This window comes from Geotrypetes seraphini, chromosome 1, assembly GCF_902459505.1.
Source record: "Geotrypetes seraphini chromosome 1, aGeoSer1.1, whole genome shotgun sequence".
In the NCBI taxonomy this organism is placed as follows: Eukaryota; Metazoa; Chordata; class Amphibia; order Gymnophiona; family Dermophiidae; genus Geotrypetes; species Geotrypetes seraphini.
The window spans coordinates 37,015,760-37,041,500 of record NC_047084.1 but is presented as its reverse complement, the minus strand read 5'-3'; the positions used below and the strand labels follow the sequence as shown (position 1 = coordinate 37,041,500).

Genomic DNA, 25,741 nt, shown 5'->3' with positions numbered 1-25,741 from the left:
CAACAATGGCCAACCAGGTCACAAGTACCTGGTAGAAACCCAAATAGTAGCAACATTCCAGAATCGCAAAGAGCAGCAAGATTCCAAGCTAACAATCCAGGACAAGCAGTGGCTTCCCCCTTGTCTATCTCAATATCTTATTTTTGATAGCAAAAACAAATTGTTACAGCTTATAGGGTATTCGTATTAAAGTATTTGCATCTAAGCTCTGAGGTACGATTTGACATAAATATGTGGACTCAAGAGGAGAATAGAGATCAGGGGGTTATGATACATTTAAATATCATCATGGTTTTTACAGGTCTGCTATAGTAACCAATCAGTCTTAAGAGCAGTATGAATAATGTTGACCTTGTTGACTTTGTCCTTTAACATTGTATACGTTTCTTGTAAAGTGCAATATCATGTAATTTAAAATATCATGGCAAGACCCAAGTTAACAAGGTCTGGTTCAATTATAAGCCAAATAGTCTAATAGAATTTGCCAGTTCAATTTTGCCTGTAAATTGCAAATGCCAGGATTTATTTTTACTCTCAGTCCATTACTGATCATATAAATGAGGGTGAAATAAATGATAAGGTGGTATATCAAAATTTTAATAAACTTTAATAAACTTGATCTAGTGTGCCCAATTTTCCACTTGTTATCCCTGGCTTTCTCTTCCCTCCTTTGGAAGTTAGGATTCTGTGCACACATCCCTTGTGGTCTTAAATTCCATTACTGGTTTTACCACCATCCCTCCAACCAATAAGAAATTGAATTTGTCTATTTTAAAGTAATTTGTTCATATATAAGGGTTATGTATTCAGGAAATGATAAAGCTGCTTAACTTGGCTCTATATGTAAAAGCAACTTTTTACAATGAAATTAATATGATTATCAATTAGGGGTCCTTATATCAAGGTGCGGTAGGGGTTTAATGCGCGGAATATCGCACGTTAAACCACCTGCCGCGCTAGTCGCTAGTGCCTCCATTGACGAGGCGTTAGTATTTTGGCTTGCCGCGGGGGTTAGCACGTGATGAAATGTCAGACGCGCTAACCCCCGTAGCGCACCTTGATAAAAGGAGCCCTTAAAGTAAAATATTTTTCATGATTTTTCATTTATAGGGATGTCAAAAATGTCCTAAACCAGAAGTCGAGCTTATTTGAAACTAACCATACCCTGATTCTTTTTCCAAACAGGAGTTTAACTTGTTCATAAGAATAAGGGTTATTGTTTTTATGTCAGATAATGCATTTCTTTATTTTCCAGTTTTTTAAATTAAGTGCTCTACTATACTTGTACAATATATATTTGCAATTAAAAATACATTAGCATTCATAGCAGGACTGAATTACAAAATTCTTTGTGTGATTTCAGATTGGGCCATATGGACTAAGCATTTTCCTCCCAGGCATATAATGGGAAAACCCTTTAGTACATCTGGTCCATTGTTTGGATGCTGAGGTGCAATCAACTAGATTAATGATTTCCAAGTCAGCAAATATTGATGTTCGTTGGATCGCCAAAGAAAGGCTGGCTATTTTTGCTGCTCTCCATGTGTCATCTTTTATCCTCCTCTTTTATATTTTCCTCTACCTAATATGGTCTTGTGAAATAAAAAATAAACTCAGTTGCCCTACCTAGCTTAATTGAAGAATTCACCTCTGTAAGAAGGCAGCTTAGGAGATAACTAATCTATTTTTTTTTCCTTATAGATATTCCCAGTGTTTTTCTGACCACCACCAGCATTAAACCAGAAGTTCAATGTTGGGGCACCAGCACTGAATTTCTGGGTTTCTGGAGCTGGCTAACACATATCATGTTGTGTGTGACATTCAGCACTTAATTGACTACGGGTTACCGCACATAGATAGTGGAATTAGAAAAAATTCAAAGAGCGACCAAATGATAAAAGGGATGGAATTCTTCTCATATGAGAAAAGGCTAAAGTTTGGGCTCTTCCAGTTGAAAAAGAGATGACTTGGAGGGGGGCAGGATATGATTAAGGTCTACAAAATCCTGAGTGGTCTAGAACAGGTAAAAGTGAATTCACTTTTTACTCTTTCAAAATGTACAAAGATTAAGGGACACTCAATTAAGTTATTTGGAAATAATTTTAAAGAAAGTATTTTTTCACTCAAGGAATAGTGAACTTGTTGCCAGAGAATGTGGTAACACCAGTTAGCTCAGCTGCATTTTAAAAAATTGGGACAAATACCTGGAGAAAAAGTCCGTAGTCTGCTATTGAAATAGACTTGGGGAAGCCACTGCTTGCCCTGGGATTAATAAATAGTGAGGTTCCCCAAGAGTCAATGATCTAGAGATGGGAATAATTAAGATAAGTAACAGCTAATTAAATTTGCCGATGACACAAAGTTGTTAAATAGGATATTGAGGGAGCTCAGAGAGGTTCTGGCAGCCACAGATCTACTGATCATGGAAGCACGCTGATAGGAGTGCGCGTGCGCGGCTAGCGTTTTATTATATAGGATTGTCAACTAGTAAATTACATAAATGAGAAATCTAAGTAACATGTTTAAGAGATTGTTTGCAAGATTGAAATTAATGCACTTATAGGATTTGAAGAGCATTTCAGCCAACTGTTTGTGAGCCACAATGGAGAACTTCGGGGGCTGCACTTTGGAGACCACTGTAGTAAACAGTATACTGATCTGTCTCTTATATTCTTTTCATTTTTTTTAAAATTTCCTTTCAATTGTATGAGGTGGAAAGCCATTTGGAAAACTAAAATGGATTTGCTCTTGTATACCGTTTGCAATGAGCCCCAGGCTACGTAGCATTCTGGAATGTGATACTTTATTTTCCAACAGTACAGTTTTAATGTTTTTCTTGTATATAGTATCTTGTTGCAATATATTCAGAACATTGTAGTGCAGTATAATTCGGGGCTCCCAAGTGCCCTTTTTTCTCTCTTGATATTTTATGCAGTGGGGCTTGTTTCTAGACTTTCAGTCTTATATACAGCAGCAGCAGTGAATCAATTGTAGATCTGCATTAAGGGTGCTAATTAATTTTCACAGTAAAACTGCTTTGCAGAGAGTATAATGAATCATATAGTTGACTAATTTTGTGCTAAGTTTGCTTGTGCTTTATATTCCTATGTTCCATTCTCTGTGTTATTTTGCAAGTTCTTTATTGGCCAAAAAAGGGAATGGGACTTGATATACTGTCTTTTTGTGGTTACTTATTATGTACCTGGGGCAACGGAGGCTTAAGTGTCTTGCCCAGAGTCACAGGGAGCTGCAGTGGGAATTGAACCCAGTTCCCCAATTTCTTAGGCCATTGCACTAACCACTAGGTGGCTACTCCACTCCCTTCCCTGAAGAAGCCCTTTCTGGAAACGTCAATCGCTCCTCCTAAACTTACTTGCTCCACTTCATCACTGACGCTGAAACCGTGGATCGAAGACAAAGTTTTATTTTATTTTTCTTTCCAGCTTATGATTTATCTTTAATCTTATCTATTGTTTTGCCTTTTGTCTTTGTTTTGTTCTATTTCTATCATTTAAATTTCTCCAGAATTCTACTGTTCAACGGCTCCCCCTTCTGCTTCTATTCCTTTCTCTCCTCTCTTCTACCTTCCAAAGTATTTAGATCAATGCTGTCTTGTTAAAATGTTTATTTTATTTTTATTTTTCCTCTAACTCTACTTTTCACTTCTCTATTATCCTCCAGGTACTTTAGTTAGATTGTGAGCCTTCGGGACAGTAAGGGAATTTTTCAAGTACCTTTCTTATTTCTAATCTTAATGTATATTTTCTGTAAAGCGCTTAGAACCTAACGGATGTAGCGGTATATAAGAAATAAATTACATTACATTTTTATTTACAAAAAGGTAAATACTGTAAATGCAACTAATTTTCTTTGCAGTCATGTTTGCAAGAAGAGCCTTTACTGATTAATACTTACTCATTTAATGTTCTTATCCTCCTGCATTCTGATAGGCTCATGAACGCTCAGAAAGTGGAGAATTGGCATTTATCAAACAACTAGTTCAAAAGATTCTCATCATCATTGCTCGCCCAGCTCGTTTATTGGAATGCCTGGTAAGTAGATGTCATGTTATGCTGGTTATTTGTTCTGGGGAAACAGTAAGAAGAGCATAAGAATAGCCTTACTGGGTCAGACCAGTTTGTCATCAAGCCCAGTTGCCTGTTCTCATGGTGGCCAATCCAGGTCACTAGTACCTGGCCAAAACCCAAGGTGCAGCAATATTCCATGCTACAGATCCAGGGCAAGCAGTGGCTTCCCCCATGTCTTTCTCAATAACAGAAAATGGACTTTTCCTCTAGGAACTTGTCCAAACCTTTCTTAATACCGGTTACGCTATCCGCTCTTACCACATCCTCTGGCAACGCGTTCTAGAGCTTAACTATTCTCTGCATAGAGTCAGAGTTCTAAGACGAGGTAACAAGGTCCATCCTTAAGTACTGCAAACGGGTCAGTTTTTTCAGGCTATTTCTAATGAAAATGAATGAAAGAGATCTGGATAGCCTGAAAACATAACCTGCTGTCATCCTTCTAGGAGTGAATGTGTGCACACCTGTCCTAAGGGGGATAAAGAACATGTGACTTTTTCAAATGGTTGTTCTGTTTGAGATTTTTATCTCGCTTGGAAGTTAAAAATCAAGTCAATACCTCTGCCATGGTCTAAGCGATAAAGCAGAACAAGTAAATATGAGATAAATGTGCTTGTGCTGTCTCCATCTTATGCAAATCTAGCTCCTGTATATTCTGAAAACTCGATTGGCCGGGTGTGTCCTGACAACTACTAGCCTGAAGAGAAGGCAACCTGATTGCTTGCTGGGCTCCAGAAGTCTTTTTGTAGTTCTTTTTGCCAAAACCTGCTGTTTTGATTCCCGGTTCAGAAATTAAGGATGCCATGGAAGCAGTGTTTGGAACATTGCTCTAGGATACAATAGAGCGTGCCTGTATTTAGGCACTTAGAAGGTGCCTGTTAGGGACCTATTCTTTAAAGGAAAATAAGCTCCTACAGGTACGTGCTTAGGCACAAGGGCCTAGTATTCTGTAAGTTATTTGCATAAGATTGTGCTCTGGCCATGCTCCACTCAGACTGCATCCATATGTGTCCATCTGTAACATGGATTTTTAATGTAAAATATGCACATGAAGTATTATAGAATGATCGTTAGGTAGATTTTTGACATTTATGCATGTTCTATGTATACTATATACCAGTATTCTAGCCATTTATGCATGTAATTGGTACATATGTGTTTGTGTTTTCTTGATAGAATTACCCTGCTAGTGGTTGGACTTAGCAGTCTATGATTGCAGGATTCCATATGGTGGGGGGGAGGGTAAACTATTTATTTATATTTTGAAAATACAATCACACCTACCAGAAAACAGGCATCTGCAGTATAGGCCAGGGTTCTACTGGCCTACATTGCAGATGCCTAAATTCTTTAGTGAATCGTGCCTAACAGCGTCTAAGTCTCAGTCCGCCCCTAACCGTACCCACATAGGCGACAGACGTCATTAGATGCCCTGCTGTAGACACGATGCTAGTACTTACACTTTAGACGCCTCCCGGCATCTACTTTTTTTAAACGATGCAGTAAGTTACTGTGCCGATTAAATCAATTAAGTTAGGCAGCAGTAGAGCTGTTTGTAGAATATGGCCAGTGGCATAGTATTGGGGCGGGGAGGTGGTCTGCCCCCCGGCGCCATCTTGGTTGGGGCACCAGCTCCCATCCTCCTCTCAATACCCCCCGCTCCTTTCCTGCCCCACCCCACTACCGCCCATGCGCACCCCTCCCCTTCCCACCTCTTTAACATTCCCAGGGTGAGCAGCAACCCCAACCTGCTGCTCGCGCCAATGTCTGCTTTTCCTCTGACTTCACTTCCTGGACCCGCTGCTCGTGCCAGGAACGTTAGTGGTACGGGGGAAGGGAAGGTGTGCCCATACGCGGCAGGAGAGGGCAGAGAAGGAGCAGATGGGGGCAGGGGAGCAGAGAGGAGGGCGAGGGAAGGGCACCACCGCATGGGGTGCCTCTTACCCTCGCTACGCCACTGAATATGGCCCTTGGTGCACGCATGCCATTGTTCCTCTGTCCTTAAAAATGTAAGATTTCATTTTGAAAGATGCAAAATTTCTTCTTAGGAGTTTGATCCTGAAGAATTTTACTACCTTTTGGAAGCAGCAGAAGGTCATGCAAAAGAGGGACAAGGTATTAAAACTGACATCCCCAGATATATAATCAGCCAGCTGGGTCTGAATAAGGATCCCCTAGAAGGTGAGTATGATTCTGAACTCAGAACCATTTCAGATCTTTTTCAATTGTAAGAATTATGGAAACTAACATTCTTTTCTCAATTGCCAGTAGAGCATCATCATTTGTACATATGTTGGCAATAATAATAGAATCAAACATTTCTTATGAAGAAATTTCTCTTCACCTGCTCCTGTTTACATCAGTGGCTAGAATCCAACCTACCTATCTAATCTTTCTACTGATCCAAGATGGTTGTCATGTTGTAAGCAGACACTGAGCTCTTATCTTGGTGCTGCAAGTTTCCTGTTAATGGGGAAGCATATGGTTAGATAGGTGCATAGACACGCCCAGTCTCCTGTTGTTCTCCTCAGTAGTTTTGTGGTTTGGAGGAGGGAGCAGCAGAGGTGTTCAGAGTGGTGTCTGCCTGGGCTGGGTCCTGTTGGAGGTAGGTTAGAACAGTCCTTAGGGCTGGAAATTACTCTGAGCCTGGATTCACAAAATCTATCCCTGCAACCTTCACATCTAACCACCATTTTGATTACTAGGAAGGTGTTTGGGGTAGCCCTGTAAATGGGATTGCTTGATTTTAAGGTGTATTAAGGGTTCTGCTCTTGTAACTTACACATGACCTGTTGTTCTCCTAGCTACACTTTTCCCCTTGATAGTTCTGAATCTCTTAGAAATTGGTGAACTAGAGCTAAATCGTGAATTCTTTTTCCTTTCTGGTGTTGATTTTCCTTTCCTATATTTCTTTTTCTTTGTGATTTTACTTTTTGTATATTTTGATTGTCTATATTATGAGAACACGATAAAACATTTTAAAAAAGAAACTTCATCCTGTGAGTCATTCTACAGCGATTGGCTGGCCTGGAACTTGCTCTCTGATGTCAGAATTGATGTCGGCGGGGGGGGGGGGTGGGTGGGAAAGACTGTGGGCCCCCGGCGCCTGCACGCGCCTGTCCTGGCATTGGGGAAACAGGGAAAACAGAACACAAAGGCAACGTGAGTCCATCGCGGGATGGGCTCCGCGATCGACATACGTTGCTTATTTGATCTACTGGTCAATCGCGATCGACCTTTTGGGCACTCCTGCTTTATAGTGATAAATTGTATTTTGTTCAAATCTAATCATGAATAGTTACTAAAAATTCTGACTGTCTTTATTTTTTCTTGATAAGGAAACTTGAATTAGGAAAAATTTGTTTTTGGGCAGCATATTGGTGCCTACTATGATTGTTTTTATAATTCATTGGATTTAGGAATTTAGGGCTCCTTTTACTAAACTGCGGTAGCATTTTTAACGTGCGCTGCAGATTAGCGTGCGCTAATCCCCGCGCTACACGGAAAAACTAATGCCAGCTCAATGGAGGCGTTAGCGTCTAGTGCACACGGCATTTTCATTTGTATTTGACACCAATCTTCCTAATTTTGTGGTATAGTTTTGTTTTTTTTTAAATTGCAAATTCTTGAGGGTGGGTGGTGGTGCCCTCTGTTAGCACCACTCCATCTTCAATACTGAATCAATTCCAAATGCTGTTTGTATCCATTTTGGGCCAACTAATGGAGAGATCTGTGGGTGCTCAAATAACCTTTTTTTGGATGAGGCAGGAGGCTTAGATTTCAGGACAGGATATAACACTAAGCCATTAGTCAAAGGTTTGTGGTAATGTTAGACTCTAGTTTGGATTTAGAAGCCCACACTACGATTCTGGTATCCAGTTTAGGTCAGTCATTCAGGCCCTAGAAATTTTGCAGTTTGATTATGGCAGTGGCTTTTGTTTTGAGTCCTCCATCTTGGCTTGTTTGGAAACTGCATGCAGAATATGGCTGTCTCTTGTTTTAAGTAGTTCTTGATTTCTCCTCCGCTTTGTAAATTGCACTGACTTCTTAGATCAGCCAAGATGAAATTTAAAACTTTGTGCTAGTTTTTATTGAATTTTTTTGTGTGTTGCATGGACCTGAGCCATTGTAGTTAAAGATTAAGTTAAAGTAGTATTGTTTATTGAAAGCTTCTATACTGCTGCTGCTAATGACAGGGGGTGTCAATTCAGAGCGGTTTATATTGAACTTTGTAATGGTGTTACAATACACGAGCTTCTGTAAAGGTATTGCAATACAGTTTGTGTTTCCTGGGATGGTTCCAATACAGCCCTTTTAAACCATAATCAGTCCTCTTTCTTATTTCCACCTATAATATATAATTAATCTGCTTGCTTATACATACATACTTGTACAAACAGTACCTATATAAAATATAAAATATATCGGGTATCCTGCTGCTTCTTCAATCAGAACTAACTGTACTGAGATAGTTCAGCATTTTGGAAATTCAGGAGGCTCAGTATGAATTAGAACTATTTGTGGGAGTGAACTGTGAAAGGTGGAAGCTGAGATGTCTGTTATATGAATGAGGTGGGGAAATTGATGCCCTCAATCAGGTTGCACCTTGGATTTCTGGTATTTCAGTTATCATGTTTGTGTTTTATGGATTGTATTTTGTCCTAATGTATATAAGTAGAGTATTAGAGTTTGGTAAATTTGTAAAATTATTTGTATTCCACATATCCTATAATCCTATGCCGATTACAAATTATTCAAGTACTCAAGCATTTTTCCTTATTTGTCCTGGTGGGCTCATACTCTATCTAATGTACCTGGTAAGGTGGTATGTAAGACTTTTAAATAAATAAGACTTCTCACACCGACTGCCCCCTCTGCTGGACACAGATTTGCCTCCATGCTTTCAATGGAATGAAGTTTTCCATCTTTGTTCTATTTCCTTCCCCCCCCCCCCCACTCCCCATGCCCAAATATTCAACTTGCAGCATTTAAGCATCTTTTTTAAAAAAATCTTTGATTATACATCTTGGATGTTTCTATCTTCCCCGGACGCCCATGCCGCTTTTGTGGTGGTTTTTGGATATCTTTATGTTTTGAATATGAGTCCCATTCCCTCTTTCTTTGGCTCAAAATGACTATAAAAATCTTAGAAATTATATTTTTTCTCACAGCTTAAGGAAATGAATATAATTTAATGTTTGCTTAGAAGTCAGCTCTGTTCTGAGCAGCACACATTGTATCTTAAAGCTCAGTTTTCCCTTGAACCACCACGCCTCCTTTGCCATGGACCCTTGCCAGTGTGAAGTTCTCACAGTTGATTTAACAGAAGAAAACACTATGAATGAAAGAAATCTTTAGCTTTAAATTATTCTCACTTTGTTCACCACACCCACAAAGATGCATTACTTAAAAAAAGAAAACATTAAGTCACCTCCTTCACATTAGTCTGATTCCAAAGTGTTTTCTATCTAACTGACCAATGTGTGAAAAGTAAGCCACCAATGTGTGAAAACTTTTCTTCTTTAGGGCTTCAGACATGCCAATCGCGAAAGTATTAGCGAACAACGATTGGCATGTCTGAAGCCCTAAAGAAGAAAAGTTTTCACACATTGGTGGCTTACTTAAAAAAAGATGCATTACTTAAAAAAAAAAAAAAACCACCAGCCTCTGTAGGCAAAAAAAGGATATTCAGCAGAAGTACCCAGATAGCAACTGCCTTTGATACTGCGGTGATTGTGTGTGGCATTATCTGAGTAGCAACAATATTCAGTCACTATCCAGATGCATTTAAAACCTCTGTATTCTGAATTCTGCCCTGGTAATTTGTATAATTGCCAGGGCAGTGGGGCTGAGAATTACCAATATTTGGCTAATTTTGCTCTTTGCCCACAGAATGCCTTCATTAATCTGTTCAAAGAAGAATGTACCCTTTTTTTTGGCCAGAAAGTATTGATGTTCCCCAATGTCTCCAGACAAACACAGAAATGGCGTAAATCTTTCCTCCAGCTGAAGCTTAAAGTTTTGGTTGGAGATGGATCTTTTTTCCTTAAGTTCCCATGTACAGTGGAACCTTGGTTTACGAGCATAATTCGTTCCAGAAGCATGCTTGTAAACCAATTTACTCGTATATCAAAGCGAGTTTCCCCATAGGATGTAAGGGAAACTCGCTTGATTCATTCCACCTCCTCCCCCCCTTCCCGTGGCCACCGGCGCTGTTCCACCTTCCCCCCCCCCACGAAGCCACCGGCGCTGCTCCCCCTCCTCCCCCCCCCCCCCCCGCGATCCGGCATCTACCCCCCCCGCGATCCGGCATCCCCCCTCACATCGCCCCCCCCCCCCGCCACGATCTTGTATCTCCCACCCACCCACCCACCCAAACACATTCTCTTACCCCTATCTGGCACCGGCATCAGCAGCAACGCATAGGACATGCCGGTGCCGGTACCCAAAGATCTTCCCTCTTCCTTGTGCTGGGCCTTGAGAATCTACGCATGCTCAAGGCCTTCTAGTTCTCGCTCTCTCCAATCACCAGTCAGTCCTCAACTCCGACCAAGAAAGCAACAAACAGAAGAGAACCCAAGCAAGAAAAAGCTCCTTCTAGCAGGAACCTCTCTGACCCGGGACAGAGGAAAAACTTCTGCTGGTATCTGAAGCGGGCACTCCGTTTCAGATTTCCCAATCGCACAGTAGCTTGAGAGAGACGTGCAACAAGTGATTCCCTGGGAAACTCTAACGCTCCGACATGCAAGGGAGGGGGACGCACCTTTCTGAGCTCAGCTCTGCCCGAGCAGGAGCAGGAGGAGCGGCAGGAGGGCTGTAAGCCTCCGGAGGTTCCCACTCACCACGATTCCCAGCGTTTTTCTCAGTGCACACAGGGAAGCAGTGAATTTGTGGGAGAAAGTTTATAAGCAGCGATTTTCAGAGTTAATGGTAAGCAAAAACTTTTTTATCGGTTCAGTATGGTACAGTAAAAGGAAGAAGTACTTTAACGATGATGTAATTTTTGGGGGTGGAGTCAGTGGCCAAAAAATCACGAATAAGCGAATCCGCAGATACGGAAACCGCAGATACGGAGGGAGACGTGTACTATGAGAGTGCTTAGTCCTTGTGTGCAGACATCACCAACATTCAAAAGGCATACAAACTTCTTAAGATCACTTCCTTTTCCATGACATTGTTTCTATTATAAATCAATATCAAAATCCTTTTTTTGTCCCAGTTTTAAATGTATCCCTTACCACCCACTCACTATTCATGCCTCCCATTCTCTTTCATACCATTTATTTCCATTTCTGTTTTACTGGGCTCCACAGCCGACTCATCCACTGTTTCCTGCCTGCTTTTTCCCCCAGGGCTTGCATTCATTGCCAAGAATTGTTTTGTTTTATTTTGAGCCCACTCCCTTAAAAAAACAGTCTTGAGTGCTCACATATCCTTCTAACTTAAATGTGCTGCAAGCTGTGTCTGCATCCTCCCTATTATCCAAGTAATTAAACACCCCCCTCCCCTCCCCATGCCTGCCAACTGCGTGGCCAAGTTCTGTTAAACAAAGTATTTCTGAAAGTTTATGAAGGCACAAAAATCTGTCTCTTCCAATATTAACAGGCTGCAGGGCTCCTAGGTACAAATACTTGCATTTTTTATACTAGCTTACATTCCATGAATATTAACCTTTTTTAGTAGGCAATAACTATTTCTGCATTTCCATTTCCCCCAAACACCTTCACAAACAGGCATGTATTCCCCTGTTTCTATCTATTTAACAATGAAAGTCACCTGCACAGTCCATTTTAGTGGCTGAATAAGCAGTGAATATATTATTCCCCTTCAAGTGTTAACTAAGAAAAGCCCAAGGGCAAGCAGAGTGACATCATCTGACAAAGCCTGTTTCAGGAAATTGTAAACCAAGCTCTCAGAACTTTTTAGAGCTGCTCATAGACATGAATAGTGGATAAAGCCAGTTCAATGCTCTTTTTATTGTGGAGCCCAGTGGTCATGGTTTTTCTGTGGGATTTTATGAGTAGAAAAAAGTGGAGATGAAATTTCGTACCCACCCAGTTTGGGTTCAACCTAAATTAGTCATCTGGCTACACCACTGGAACAAACAATAAGAATCCTAACAGAACATTCTTCTGATACAGAATCTGAATGGTCCTAGGGTTCAACTTCTGTGACCAGTTGACTTGGAGGAGTGTGTGGTGCAGTGGATGTGGGTTCAAAACCCCGCACTGCTCCTTGTGACCCTGGGCAAGTCACTTAATCCTCCATAGCCCCAGGTACGTTAGATAGATTGTGAGCCCACCGGGACAGAGAGGGAAAATGCTTGAGTACCTGATTGTAAAACCGCTTAGATAACCTTGATAGGCGGTATATAAAATCCTAATAAACTTGAAACTTGAAACTTGTCTTTTCTTTTTTTTTTTAGCAAATCAATACAGCAAATCTTTTAATAAACATAAACATATTAATCTGACTTTAGATTATTTTCTTTCACTGATTATGTTAGTGAAATGGTGGAAGCGGGTGTGTGATCGCTCAAATCCCTGACGAAGCATTTTGTTGCGAAACAGGTGCCCCTGTTGGATATTTTGAAAGAATGTTTTGACTGATAGCTTTTTTCCATAGAGCAGTTTTTCCTGCTTGCTTTACTCCAGGACTACACCTGAATATCGAAGTGCTCAGATAAGTGACTTCTATTTTTGACAATTGTTGTTTGAAGAAAAGTTTAAAAAAATATATAAAACTATAAGAAAATATATAAAACTATTAGAAAATTAGAATAGAGGTTCACTTACTAATTGGGAGTTTTTCTGACCAAGGATGTGTCTGCTAGGATTAAATTCTGTTTAAAACTAGCCTGTCTATATGGGAAGCTTAAAGAGCCCCTATTAGACACTGAGGTCTTTTCTCCCTTTTTGTAAAGAAAGGTGACTTTTTTGTCCTGTATTTTGGAGGGTGCAATTTTTTGTGATTTATTTTGGGCATCCTTTTCTTGATTTTTTGGATATTTTTGAAACTATTCCATAACATAAGAACATAAGAGTTGCCGTACTGGGATAGACCAAAGGTCCATCCCAGTAGCCAACCCAGGTCACAAGTACCTGGTAAGATCCCAAAGAGTAAAACAGATTTTATTCTGCTTGTCCTATGAAAGAGCAGTGGATTTCCCCAAGTTCATTTTAATGATGGCTTATGGACTTTTAGGAAATTGTCCAAACTTTTTTTTAAACCTTGCTAAGCTCACCTCTCTCTGCCCCTGTGCTTTCACCACATTCTCTGGCAATGAATTGCAGAGTTTAATTACATGTTGAGTGAAGAAATATTTTCTCCAGTTTGTTTTAAGTTTACTACTTAGTAGCTTCATTTCATTCCCCCTAGTCCTAGTATTTTTAGAAAGAATAAAGAAGAAATTCACATCTACCCATTTCACTCCACTCAGATAGTAGAGATAGTGGACATTATCTAAGTTCTTAAAAACCACTCCAAGGAAGCCATAGTAGTGCCCATTCAAAATTGTACAAATTATAAGACCTCCCTTCTCTATGCAATCTGTTAAGAAGAAGAGTGTCTTTGTATAGAGTCCATAAGGTTCCCAGTTTTAAGAAGTGACAGTTGTCAACCAGTTAGTTGTGGTCAAATGTGCTGCAAAGAAAGTCAAGAGGGCAGACACACACTCATGAGCGAGGCACACATACCCTGGGTCTTGGTGGAAGGAAAGTGTATCAGAATGCAGTGCTCATCTCCTGCATAGCTTCTTACCAGCTCTTCATGAGCCAAAAATTCTGAACGCAGTAGAAGGTTTGTCAATTTCTTGCCCAGGGGTAATGTAACAATCCTAGAATGTTTGCAGACAATGGAAAGGAGTGCAGAAAACACATGATCAGATTGATCCATGGCATTTTCAGAATGTCAGTGAGAGATCGTCATGTGTATTAGTGCCTGCAGATTTTTCTAGCTGTTGGCATTGACCCTCGGATGTAAAGTGAAGGAAGACGTGCCTATAAAAGAGAAAATCTCTCAGGTGATCAAGTTAAGAGCAAGTTGCTTAAATGAAAAACAAAGTTTAGAGGCTAGTTGAAGCAAAAAAAGCTCCTCTAGTTCTAATCAGGATTTGATGATATGGATGGAAACAAAACTTGTCCGTTGAAGAAATCTTTTCTTTACTACATCCAAGACTATATTGGCTTTAAACATCTCAGTTTATATCAAAACACTGATACCCAGGCCAGAAGCTCTCGCAAACATTATAGTTGATCTGGTCATGTGTTTCCTGCAGTCTTTTGCCTTGTCCACAAGTATCCTAAGGTTTTCATGTTAATGTTGTTCAAGAAACTGACCCTGTAAAAGATATTTGTAAAGATGCAGTGTTTTTGTTTGGATAGATATAGTATATTAATGAGTAGGCAAACACACAGAACATATGACGAAATAAACCTGTCCAATTGAACATTAATGCTCAAATGATGAGACTTCAACTTTCATACTTCGGACACATCATTAGAGAAAGACATCATGCTTGACAGGTTGAACATCTTTGCAAAAGAGGAAGACCAGTAATGCAATGGATCGATAACAATAACAGCAGCTATAGATGCCACTCTGTCAATGAAAGCTGCCTGATTAAAGACCGATAGTTCAGGGCAACTATCCACCGGGTCGCCATGAGTTGACAGTACCTTAACAACACTTAACAATGCAGGTCACACATTTTGATTTAATGTTATTAAGCTCCTCTTTCCAAGCTTACATACACTGGAAGCCTACAAATATATTTAGATTGGGCACAGCTGGACTAAAAAGACAGGAAGACATGCTGCAACTGTGAAAATAACATGGTCAAAATGTGTAAATAAGGTTAATTTAAGAAAAATGCTTTTGCAAATGAAGACGTTGCTAAATCTGTCATGTGCAATCAATTCATACAGGTATACATGAAAGCAAATACAACGTTGCTTTCATTTTAAACAGCTAAAAATATTGAGTTTCTTCTAGCTGTACGTTTTTAAATAGTTTTTTTTTTTTTCTTTATAAAGTGTTGATCTAGAAACATATAATTTAGTTTAATGATTTCCTGTTTACTTCCATGGCTTTCTTTTAAGTTAGTTATATTGTTGCACCGGGATCATCTATTAAAGCCCTTTAATTTATGCACAGAGGAAAGGTTATAAAAAATGTAGCTGAATCTCTCTCATTTGCAGCTATCTTAGCAAATCACTAGTGTGCAGGGCCCATAAACTGGTTTAATCTCAGTCAATTGTAGCTGATAATGTTTGCAAGTGATGTGACAGATTAAACATTGCCGGCTAGGGGATCCGGCTTCCAGCCTTAACTTCCTTACGAATTGTTTTGTTTTGTGCTTCACTGTTATGACCATATTATCTTCTGGTGAAACGATGCATGAATTTCTTGACGGTAATGCCAGGTAGAATGATGCTGTATTGAAAGCAATACCGCAACAGATTCATCACATACCAGACACTGGTGACTGTGTTTCTGTAGTGTTCCCTGGGGAGAGATTCTAGACCTCCATTCCTAACCTCTCCCCCCTCCCCCAGCATTTAAATTACCATCTTTACCTTTTTGAATCATGAGTCTTCAGAAATGGTTTAAATCAATGGAGTAAAAGGGGCAGATGTTTAATGGTATTTAGATGAGATTTAAAAATCTCTTCAGGCATTGCAGAATAGTTCCTTAGTTCCCCTGCTCTAAATGCTGACTCTCGGTTTCGTACAATTACTACCCACTGTTTGCAGATATGATGTCTCTCCAAGATAATAGTTATTTAACAAAATTTCCTTTCTGAAATGGAATTATTCTAAAATTTGAGTTTCATGAAGAGCAATTTTGGTGACTAGGCTGTCCACGTTCATTTCAAAGCATTTTAATGACTGTAGAACAAACCATAGAAAATGGATTTTAGAGTACGGACTCTGCCTCAGTGGCAATCTTGCATGTTTCAGTCCCTAGGGGGTTTGATGAAGGGGGCAGAGGGTATCCTACCCACTACCAAATGCTGGCAGACTCAGGGTAGAGGCTTCAGTACTGAAATTCAGAGAGATCAGCAACCTGTGGCCTTGGTTAAGGACTGTTTCTCTTCTGGCTGGAGTAAAATTTGAGGGGGTGCATGCCCTGAACCTGCAAATAAAGGCTTGTGATGGTGGCATTCAGTAAAGGACCAGTTTATAGCTGAGCTGGAAGCACAAAAACTATATGTGCCAGAAAAAGGCATTCATATGGAGATTTGCACATGTAAATTAGGTTGGTTAATGTTTATCAAATAAAGTTATAGTCTCACAAAAAGTGTCATACATTTCTTTTATAATAATTGCACCCTAATTTGTTTTCAATAGATTTTGTTTGTGATGCATTCATGACAGCCTAGTGTCCCTGTACCTCATTGTGAGCTTTTTAAGCAGAGAGCTGAGTGCGAAAACTCCACTTAAATGCTACTTTTTTATTTAGTTATTTATGCAAGTTTAGACCGTAGCTTATGTCTTCATAATAGTAGCTCAAAACAAATTACATGTAGATACAATGGCTGTTTACCTGGCCCAGAAGGCTTACGGTCTAAAGAAGTGGTTTCAAACGCGGCCCACCAGGTACTATTATGAGGCCCTCGGTATTATAAAGAATGATTCTTTATGGAAAATTTGTGCCTTAAGTGTCCGGCGGTCGTGTTTTAGAACAGCCTCACTGCTGTAACCTCATGCAAGCGCTTTCCTGCATCTGTACGCGATTGTCCTCTCCACTCCACCTCACAATCACGTACAAATGCAGGAAAGCGCTTGCGTGAGGTTACAGCAGTGAGACGGGCAACGTTCCAGAATGTAAGGTAACCATTGGAGGCAGTGCAGCTTGTGCGTGTGTCTGGTGCTGGAGGAGGTGCGAGCTGAGGGTGGTTGCGGACGCGACCACCGGACACTTAAGGCACAAATTTTCCATAAAGAATAATTCTTTATAATACCGAGGGCCTGAAAATAGTTGGTCCAAAATCTTGCAGTTGACACTTTGATAGTTTTTCACTTTCTGCATGTTGCACCGCTTACAGCTGTGTATTTCTTTTCCCATCCTTTCCTTTTGTATTAATATGTTTGTAAAGTTAATCTCCAATATGTTTCGTAAGGTTTAGTTCTTTGTTTGTTTTGTTGCCCCTTAAACTTTGTAATTTTACTGATAGGTTCATCACTTAGAATTTTGAATAGGCGATCAATCAAATTTAGAATAAACTTGAAACTTGTATAGCTGAAATTATCAGAAGCAATTAAGGAATGATTTATAAATGATAGTTTATAAATATTTCCTTAATTGCTTCTGATAATTTCAGATTTTAGATAATCCACATTTTGGATTTGTAGGTGCTTACCTCATGCAAAGTTGTCATTTCTTTAATAAAACATTAACTATTTTTTCTGTGGCCCTCCAAGTACCTGTACCTACAAATCCAAAATGTGGCCCTGCAAAGGGTTTGAGTTTGAGACCACTGGTGTAAAGGGTCTATTTGCTAAACTGCACTAAAACAACACATGTGCATTACCACTACATATGTTAAGTAGTGAGCTGCAAAGCAGATCATTATTATGCAAAATGAATAACGCAGCTCGCTTTACACCTTGCAACTGCATTATTCATGGAAAGTAGACACTTCAAGAGGTGATATTATACTTTCCTCGCTAGGAGCTTTGGCTGCTAAAATGCAATCTGATGCTCCTAGGCAGTAAGATAAAGGGGCCACTGCTTAGTTAAAAGTAGGCCCTTACCATCCATCCCTTATGTAATTACAGCACCTGCTCCCAAACCAACCCCTACTCCTTGATTCCCTTAAAAGAAAGCCCTTGTTTGGCAGTCTTATTTAATCCTAGCGGTGATCCTACAAGACTTACTTCTAGGAGACTGAGCATTCATTTTGATTAGAGGAGCCATTGGAGCAGGAGCACTAGAAGGTTGCTCCTACCTACACCCATGTCCCACTAGTCACTAGGGAGAACACCTGGTATATACTGGGAGGGGTCCAGTTGGAAAGATTTTTACAAAAAAAAAAAAAAGAGGATTCATGGCCCTGTCCTGTTCCTCCCACAGGCCTACTTCATCCCCACCACAACCTGGCCCCACACAATCTTTGTCTCTTTGGGGCCATGTCTGGAGGGCATCTGCGCATGCACACATGCATGTGACATCATCGAGTAGCCATACATGCACGGATGCCCTTCAGATGTGGCCCCAATCTCAACGCTTTTCAAAACCTGGACAACGTGCCAGGTATTGAAAAGCCATCCAGATGCCTGGACAGGACAGTCCGCTAGGTAAATCCAGTCGTCTGGTAACCCTAGAGGGGGGATGCTGCCATTTTATAAGGTAGGGAGGGAAGTATTATTTTTTGCAAGTAAAGGCTTAAACCTTTAAACACAGTGGGCACAACTTGGAGCCCATTATCTTTACATTATTGCATCCAGGAACATTCAATAATCCCAGCTACAGGAACTCAAAAGTAGTGCAGGATTTACTAACCTGCGCTACTAGGCTACTACAGGTAATGGTAAAATAGTGCAGTGATGTGGCATTTTACCACAGTTCTGTAAACAGGGGTCTGAGCTTGTATTTGAGGCAATGGATGATGAAGGAGTGGCAATAGAATTTGAACTCTTGGCTCCCCTGTACTATGCCCTTGCTTTGACCAAATCTATTTGATCCTCCATGCTATGTTAGAACAAAAAGAAACCTCTTGATATTCAGATATTTAACCAGCCCGAAATGACACCTGGCCGGTTAAATAGCATTTAGCAGAGTAACCACTAATATACAGTGGGAGATAGCCAATTATCGTCATTGAATATTCATAATTAGCTACCAGCTACTAACCGACTATGTCTTACGACTTAGCTGGCTAGCCATGAATATTTAAGAGCTGGCTGACTAAGTTTAGTGGCCAAATTTGTACGGTAAATATCAGACCTATCTTTGGTTGCTATTAACTTAATCTTTCAGCACTGAATATTGACTTAGCTGATTAATCAGTGGCCCAAAACACCCTGTATATTCAATGCCAATCACCAGAAATGGGCCAGGATAAACTATCCAAGCTTACTACTGACCATGAGGCTTAGCCAGGCTGCCTCCTGAGTCTAAATATTGGACCTAAAGGATATACAGTAGAATCTCAGTTATCCGGCACCTGTGGGGATTAGTGGATGCTGGATAACTGCAGTTTCTGGTTGCTTGAGAATTACTGTAAAAATAAGTTTGATCTCCTTTCCCATCTCGCTCTATCATTCCCCCTCACCTCCACTTGTAGGTCCAGCATCTGCTCTTCCCTTCTTTATCTTCCACTTTTTCTTTCCCCTTCTCCCCCCACTCCCTCCCTTTCTCTGTTCCCGAAGCAGTAGAGCCGGTCCAGATAACCCCCCCCCTCACTTCATGCCTGAAGCAGCAGAACTTCCTAACAAACTTCCCTCGCAGCAGAGGAAAGACCCTGCCAAGGCTGGCCGGAAGCAACCTGTTTACCGGGGTTTTCTCTGCTAGCCAGTTGCCGCTACAGCTTTGGGTGAGGGAGGGAGGGAGAGATTTGTTAGGATGCTCTGCTGCTTCGGGGATGGAAGGGGTTGTCAGGACTGGCTCTAACCTTCAAAAACGGAGGGAGGGTTGTCATAACTGGCTCTACTGCTTCAAGAATGGAGGAAGGGAGATTTGTGACTGCCGCAATACTTTGGGAGTTGGAGGGAGGGAGTAAGGGGGGGGGGGTTGTTGGGTCAGGAGCACCACTTTGGACATTGTCTGAAGAACATGGGAGATGATTTTTAAATTTTTGTCGGTTGGTTGAGAGTTCTAGTTAACTGAATAACGGTTAACTGAGATTCTACTGAATAAGGGAGTCACACTGAAAATCTAATAGTACTGTACAGTGCTTGGAGTGTAGTTTAATTTGTGATCATATGCAACACTCTGTGGTTGATGATCATTGGCTTCTAAATATTTTAACAGTTTATCACATTTACACCTGGTGCTATGGGTCACTGCATTTGTTGACAGATTGATTCTGAAAATCCTTTTCCTCTGTTCTTTTAGAAATAGCTCAACTGGCTAATTATAACAGTGGTACCGGACCTCCAGAAACCACTGCATCAGTCGGGGTAAGTCATTTCACAGCAGCTGCAGTCAGGAAGGAGCAGTACATCTTTAAGGGGTTAATTTTTATAAACAGAATATCAAAACACAAAATATAGTGAACGGACCCCTATGGGAAGATTACAATCAACCCAAAATGTGGAGAAAAAGAGACCTCAGAGAAGTAGCTACTGGTGAGCCTTTATTGGACATTTTCTTTCTTCTTTTGTTTTTGATTTTTGCTCTTTTGTTGTTATTTTGTGAGGAGTACTGAGGCCAGGACTCTTGAGATAGCTATGTGTGAAACAGGGCCGCTGTTGAGTCTGGCTGGTAAACTCTGGACTTGTGAACTGCCTCCTTACAATAGATCGTTTTTGGTTTTTTTTGTCATGATTTGATTTGTCCTGCAGTATGTCTGTGTGGAAGAACATTGTTCTACAATCTTTATGGAGTAAGAGTTTTGAAATGATCTGGTTGGTGCAGTTTTTTTAAGACCAATGACTGTATTAGAGCCCAGTTTGCACGATTTAAAAATGTGCTCTATGGTGTGGGGTCATTTCTCTGAGGTCTCTTTTTCTCATAAGAACATAAGCATTGCCTCTGCCGGGTCAGACCAGGGGTCCATCGTGCCCAGCAGTCTGCTTTCACGGCGGCCCCCCAGGTCCGTGACCTGTAAGTGCTCCTTAACCAAATTCTTTATTCCCTATTCATTTAGTACCTGTACAGTATAATTACCCTCTATCTGTACCCTTCAATCCCCTTCTCCTTCAGGAAGTCATCCAATCCCTTTTTGAAGCCCAATATTTTTTGGTTGATTGTAATCTTCCTGTAGGGGCCCATTCACTATACAGTATGTTGTGTTTTGATATTCTATTATTTATATATAGTTTAGTTCTTTTGACTTTCATATTAATTTTATAAAGACATTTCCACATATTTGTGGTTATAGGCACCCTTAAATGGCCTCTCATGAAATACTAACTGGCATAATAGTATGCACTTTCATATATGATGTGTACTGTACCAGCAGGCATGTATTGTAAGGGGCAGAGTGTAAGCAGAGCATGCATTATATGTGTAGACTATAGAATATGCCAATATACATGCATACTTACAAATTATAGGTGTAACTGTCTGTACCTGCAATGTAGGTGTGATTTCTACCCATCTTTGCTAGTATTATATAAAGCAGTGTATCTCAAACTGTGTGCCGCCCGAGATTTCAAGTGTGCCGCAAAATGTACTTACCTTTCCCGTGATGTTAGTCTTAAGTTATGTAATCCCCCCTTCACTAAATTCGGCGATGGGTTTTTCTTTCTCCCCCTTTTTTTTTTTAACATTTGCTTTTAAAATTTATTTTATAAATTGTAAACCGCCTAGATATTCTTTTGAGATAGACGGTATATCAAGAGATTAATAAACTTGGAAACTAATGTGCATAAGTGCTAGTATTCTATGCACACAGCTGGCACCTAATTTTTTAGGTGACCTGTTATAGAATGAGAAGGATTTTTTATTGTGCCTCATGTGCATGTGAAACATTAATATTTTCCTTTGCTTGTAGAGATCAAATACTACTTTGAAATTAAGAAGGAAACCATGTGAAAGCGATTTTGAAACAAATAAATTGATCAGCAATGGAGCATATGGGTGAGTAAAGCGTACAATTGAACTAGGCAGTTTTGTTTCTAAAAGGGAGATCAATTCTGAAAATCCCTTGAGGGCTTATTAGTAGTAATATCGTTTTAATAGTGCTACTGGATGTATGTGGTGCTGTAATGGCATTGAGTATTTAGGTAAGGCACATCCTTCCCCCAAAGAGCTTAGATAACTAGGTGCTTAATGCAGCAAGGAATAGGTATGGGTTTTGGGGGGGGTTACCTGACCATCTGAAGAAATTTTCATTTTGAAAAATTATCTAAACTTGAGCCAGTATCTCAGCCTTGATTTGTGTCTCAGTGTAACAGTTCTTTCTCTCCAGCTTATGGGTTTTTTTCTCCTTTTTGAGATCTAATAACATCTCTCGTTGCACATGATTGAGTTAGCAATTTTCAGTGCAACTTTCTTTTCATATTAATGAAGGTTATTTTTTATTTGTGAAAATTTTGAACAATGTAAGAAGACTGAAGCTCAAAATTGAAAACAAACAAAAGCAAAAATGTATCCAAGGTCAAAAGAAGAGTAGTAGAAGATGCAAAATGTGAACCTGGTTTTGCATATTCTCAGCCTGCTGTTCTCAGCATGGAGCTTCTCTTCTCTCCTTGTACTTGTGTGATCATCAACCATTTTCAAAGCAAAACTCCTTGAAGAATTTTCCTTTGAAAACTTTGCATCAGTATGCATCTCAACCATTATCGCACACTGACAGCAACCACACACTTTTCACCTATAAAGTACTATATATGTGAAGAGCAATTCTATAACTGGGTGCATGCAGTTACACATACCTTGCACACAAAGGTACACAGAAAAGAAGTGCAAGGGGGATATACATATAGGCAGAGCATGGATAAGGTGTGTGTGTGCAGAAAAATCACAATAATACCCTACTGTGACACTTCTTCCACATGGAACTTTGTCTGTGATGATGATGCCTTCATGATCATAAGCAAAAATCATCATTTGTTTGACTTTTGATTGAGCTCATCAAAATATTTTTGGTCGTGGGGAAGATGGAGCTCTACACCCGTCATTGAAAAACTACGTGAATAAGGCTGGGAGGCGTTACCTCATGCTCCCTACAGTCCAGACACGAGTCCACCAATGTTAACAACCTATGCGTGGAAATCATTTTGCATCTCTGAAAGAGCTTTCTTCTGCCAGTACCTGAACCATTCGGCAACTGAACAAAAACAGTGTCTCGGATGGAATAATGAGCAGACTGGAGGGCCCAAACTGGTATCTACTATATTGAAGAATTGTAAAGAAATACTTGAAAAAAAATAAAATATGTAAATTAAAAAAATAGTGTGCATTATTTATGAAATGACCCTCGTATATTGGCAGACTTCTTCAGCCACACAGTCTCTAAGTGCAATCATCTTACATCAGATTTTCTCCATAACAGCAAACTTCCACAATTCTGCTCCAGATTCTATAACCCCCATCACATTGCAATGGATGCCTTCCTCATTCATTGGGGGGGGACAGATTCATTTATGCATTTCTCTCCTGATATCTCTCATTGGGAAACATCTACTCAGGGGGAGTGTCAAGATGGCAGCATTCAGGCCTGTTTTGTTCAGTGAGTTTCTCCTTTGCTCTTGAATTCCATTTTAACTATGCTGCATACTAAAAGGAAAGCAGTGGTAAAGATGCTTCCCCAAGCTCAAGAACCACTTTTACCTCACAGCCAACTATTGAGACCTTTACTGTTTGGGCCCCAATTCTAAGCTCTGGAGGATTCCCAGTGTTACCACGTGAGGAAGGAGAATCCTTGGTATTGGGTTTGGATGTGTCACTCTCACCCCCAGAGAGCAATCCGATGCCTTGTCACGTGGTCCCTGCCTTTCTGAAAGGGTCTCCTTCAATGGATATTGCTGAAATGGAGGCAGCCCTTGGGGGCAGAATCACAGCAGGATATTTGGGGCAGAATAGAACACCTGTGGAGCAGTGTGCTATTTTCTCCAGCAAGACAAGCCCAAAGACAGTGCTTGATATGAGGTGGAGACTTAAACTAATGAAATTTCTTCACTTGTGAGTAAAATTGACTCATTTTCTGAGACTTTGACTGGGACAAAAATTGAATTTTAACACACAACTTCTATCAATAAAGGATGAAATGAAATCTTTAAAAGATACTTCTTCTACTATAATTAAAGACACAAATGATTCATAAAAAGATTGAGATGCTAGAGAATTACCGTATTTTCGCGGATATAACGCGCGCGTTATACGTGATTTTACGTACCGCGCATACCCCTCGCGCGTTATATGCCTGAGCGCGGTATAGAAAAGTTTTTAAACATAGTTCCCACCCCGCCCGACGCCCGATTCACCCCCCCAGCAGGACCGCTCGCACCCCCACCCCGAACGACCGCTCGCACGCGCTCCCACCCGCACCCGCATCCACGATCGGAGCAAGAGGGAGCCCAAGCCCTCTTGCCCGGCCGACTCCCCGACGTCCGATACATCCCCCCCCCCCCGGCAGGACCACTCGCACCCCCACCCCGAAGGACCGCCGACTTCCCGACAATATCGGGCCAGGAGGGAGCCCAAACCCTCCTGGCCACGGCGACCCCCTACCCCCACCCCGCACTACATTACGGGCAGGAGGGATCCCAGGCCCTCCTGCCCTCGACGCAAACCCCCCTCCCTCCAACGACCGCCCCCCCCCAAGAACCTCCGCCCGTCCCCCAGCCGACCCGCGACCCCCCTGGCCGACCCCCACGACACCCCCACCCGCCTTCCCCGTACCTTTGTGTAGTTGGGCCAGAAGGGAGCCCAAACCCTCCTGGCCACGGCGACCCCCTAACCCCACCCCGCACTACATTACGGGCAGGAGGGATCCCAGGCCCTCCTGCCCTCGACGCAAACCCCCCTCCCTCCAACGACCGCCCCCCCCAAGAACCTCCGACCGCCCCCCCAGCCGACCCGCGACCCCCCTGGCCGACCCCCACGACCCCCCCACCCCCCTTCCCCGTACCTTTGGAAGTTGGCCGGACAGACGGGAGCCAAACCCGCCTGTCCGGCAGGCAGCCAACGAAGAAATGAGGCCGGATTGGCCCATCCGTCCTAAAGCTCCGCCTACTGGTGGGGCCTAAGGCGCGTGGGCCAATCAGAATAGGCCCTGGAGCCTTAGGTCCCACCTGGGGGCGCGGCCTGAGACACATGGTCGGGTTTGGCCCATGTGCCTCAGGCCGCGCCCCCAGGTGGGACCTAAGGCTCCAGGGCCTATTCTGATTGGCCCACGCGCCTTAGGCCCCACCAGTAGGCGGAGCTTTAGGACGGATGGGCCAATCCGGCCTCATTTCTTCGTTGGCTGCCTGCCGGACAGGCGGGTTTGGCTCCCGTCTGTCCGGCCAACTTCCAAAGGTACGGGGAAGGGGGGTGGGGGGGTCGTGGGAGTCGGCCAGGGGGGTCGCGGGTCGGCTGGGGGACGGGCGGAGGTTCTTGGGGGGGGGCGGTCGTTGGGGGGAGGGGGTTTGCGTCGAGGGCAGGAGGGCCTGGGATCCCTCCTGCCCGTAATGTAGTGCGGGGTGGGGTTAGGGGGTCGCCGTGGCCAGGAGGGTTTGGGCTCCCTCCTGGCCCGATATTGTTGGGGAGTCGGCGGTCCTTCGGGGTGAGGGTGCGAGTGGTCCTGCCGGGGGGGGGGATGTATCGGACGTCGGGGGGGGGGGCATCAGGCTTTCAGGATGGGGACAGACCTTCAAGGGGGGACAGGACTTCAAGGGGGGACAGTGCACGGAAAGTCAGGGGGGGTGAACGGAGAGTCGGGACAGCGCACGGAAAGTCAGGGCAGTGCACGGAAGTCAGGGGGGTGAACGGAGAGTCGGGACAGCGCACGGAAAGTCAGGGCGGGCGAAAGGAGCGTCGGGCATCATGCGCGTTATATGCCT

General features: G+C 42.0%; 1 protein-coding gene across 6 annotated transcripts in view; it reads left to right on the top strand.

Annotated features, from left to right (window-relative positions):
* The window catches only part of MAST4 (microtubule associated serine/threonine kinase family member 4), a 924,748-nt gene that overhangs the window by 792,315 nt on the left and 106,692 nt on the right, over nucleotides 1–25,741 (top strand). For all 6 annotated transcript variants that reach the window (XM_033929923.1, XM_033929917.1, XM_033929952.1 and 3 more), the window contains 4 exons: nucleotides 3,951–4,052; nucleotides 6,134–6,266; nucleotides 20,145–20,209; nucleotides 21,748–21,833. In XM_033929923.1, coding sequence (XP_033785814.1) covers nucleotides 3,951–4,052; nucleotides 6,134–6,266; nucleotides 20,145–20,209; nucleotides 21,748–21,833 — 386 coding nt within the window. The remainder of the gene's footprint in view (nucleotides 1–3,950; nucleotides 4,053–6,133; nucleotides 6,267–20,144; nucleotides 20,210–21,747; nucleotides 21,834–25,741) is intronic.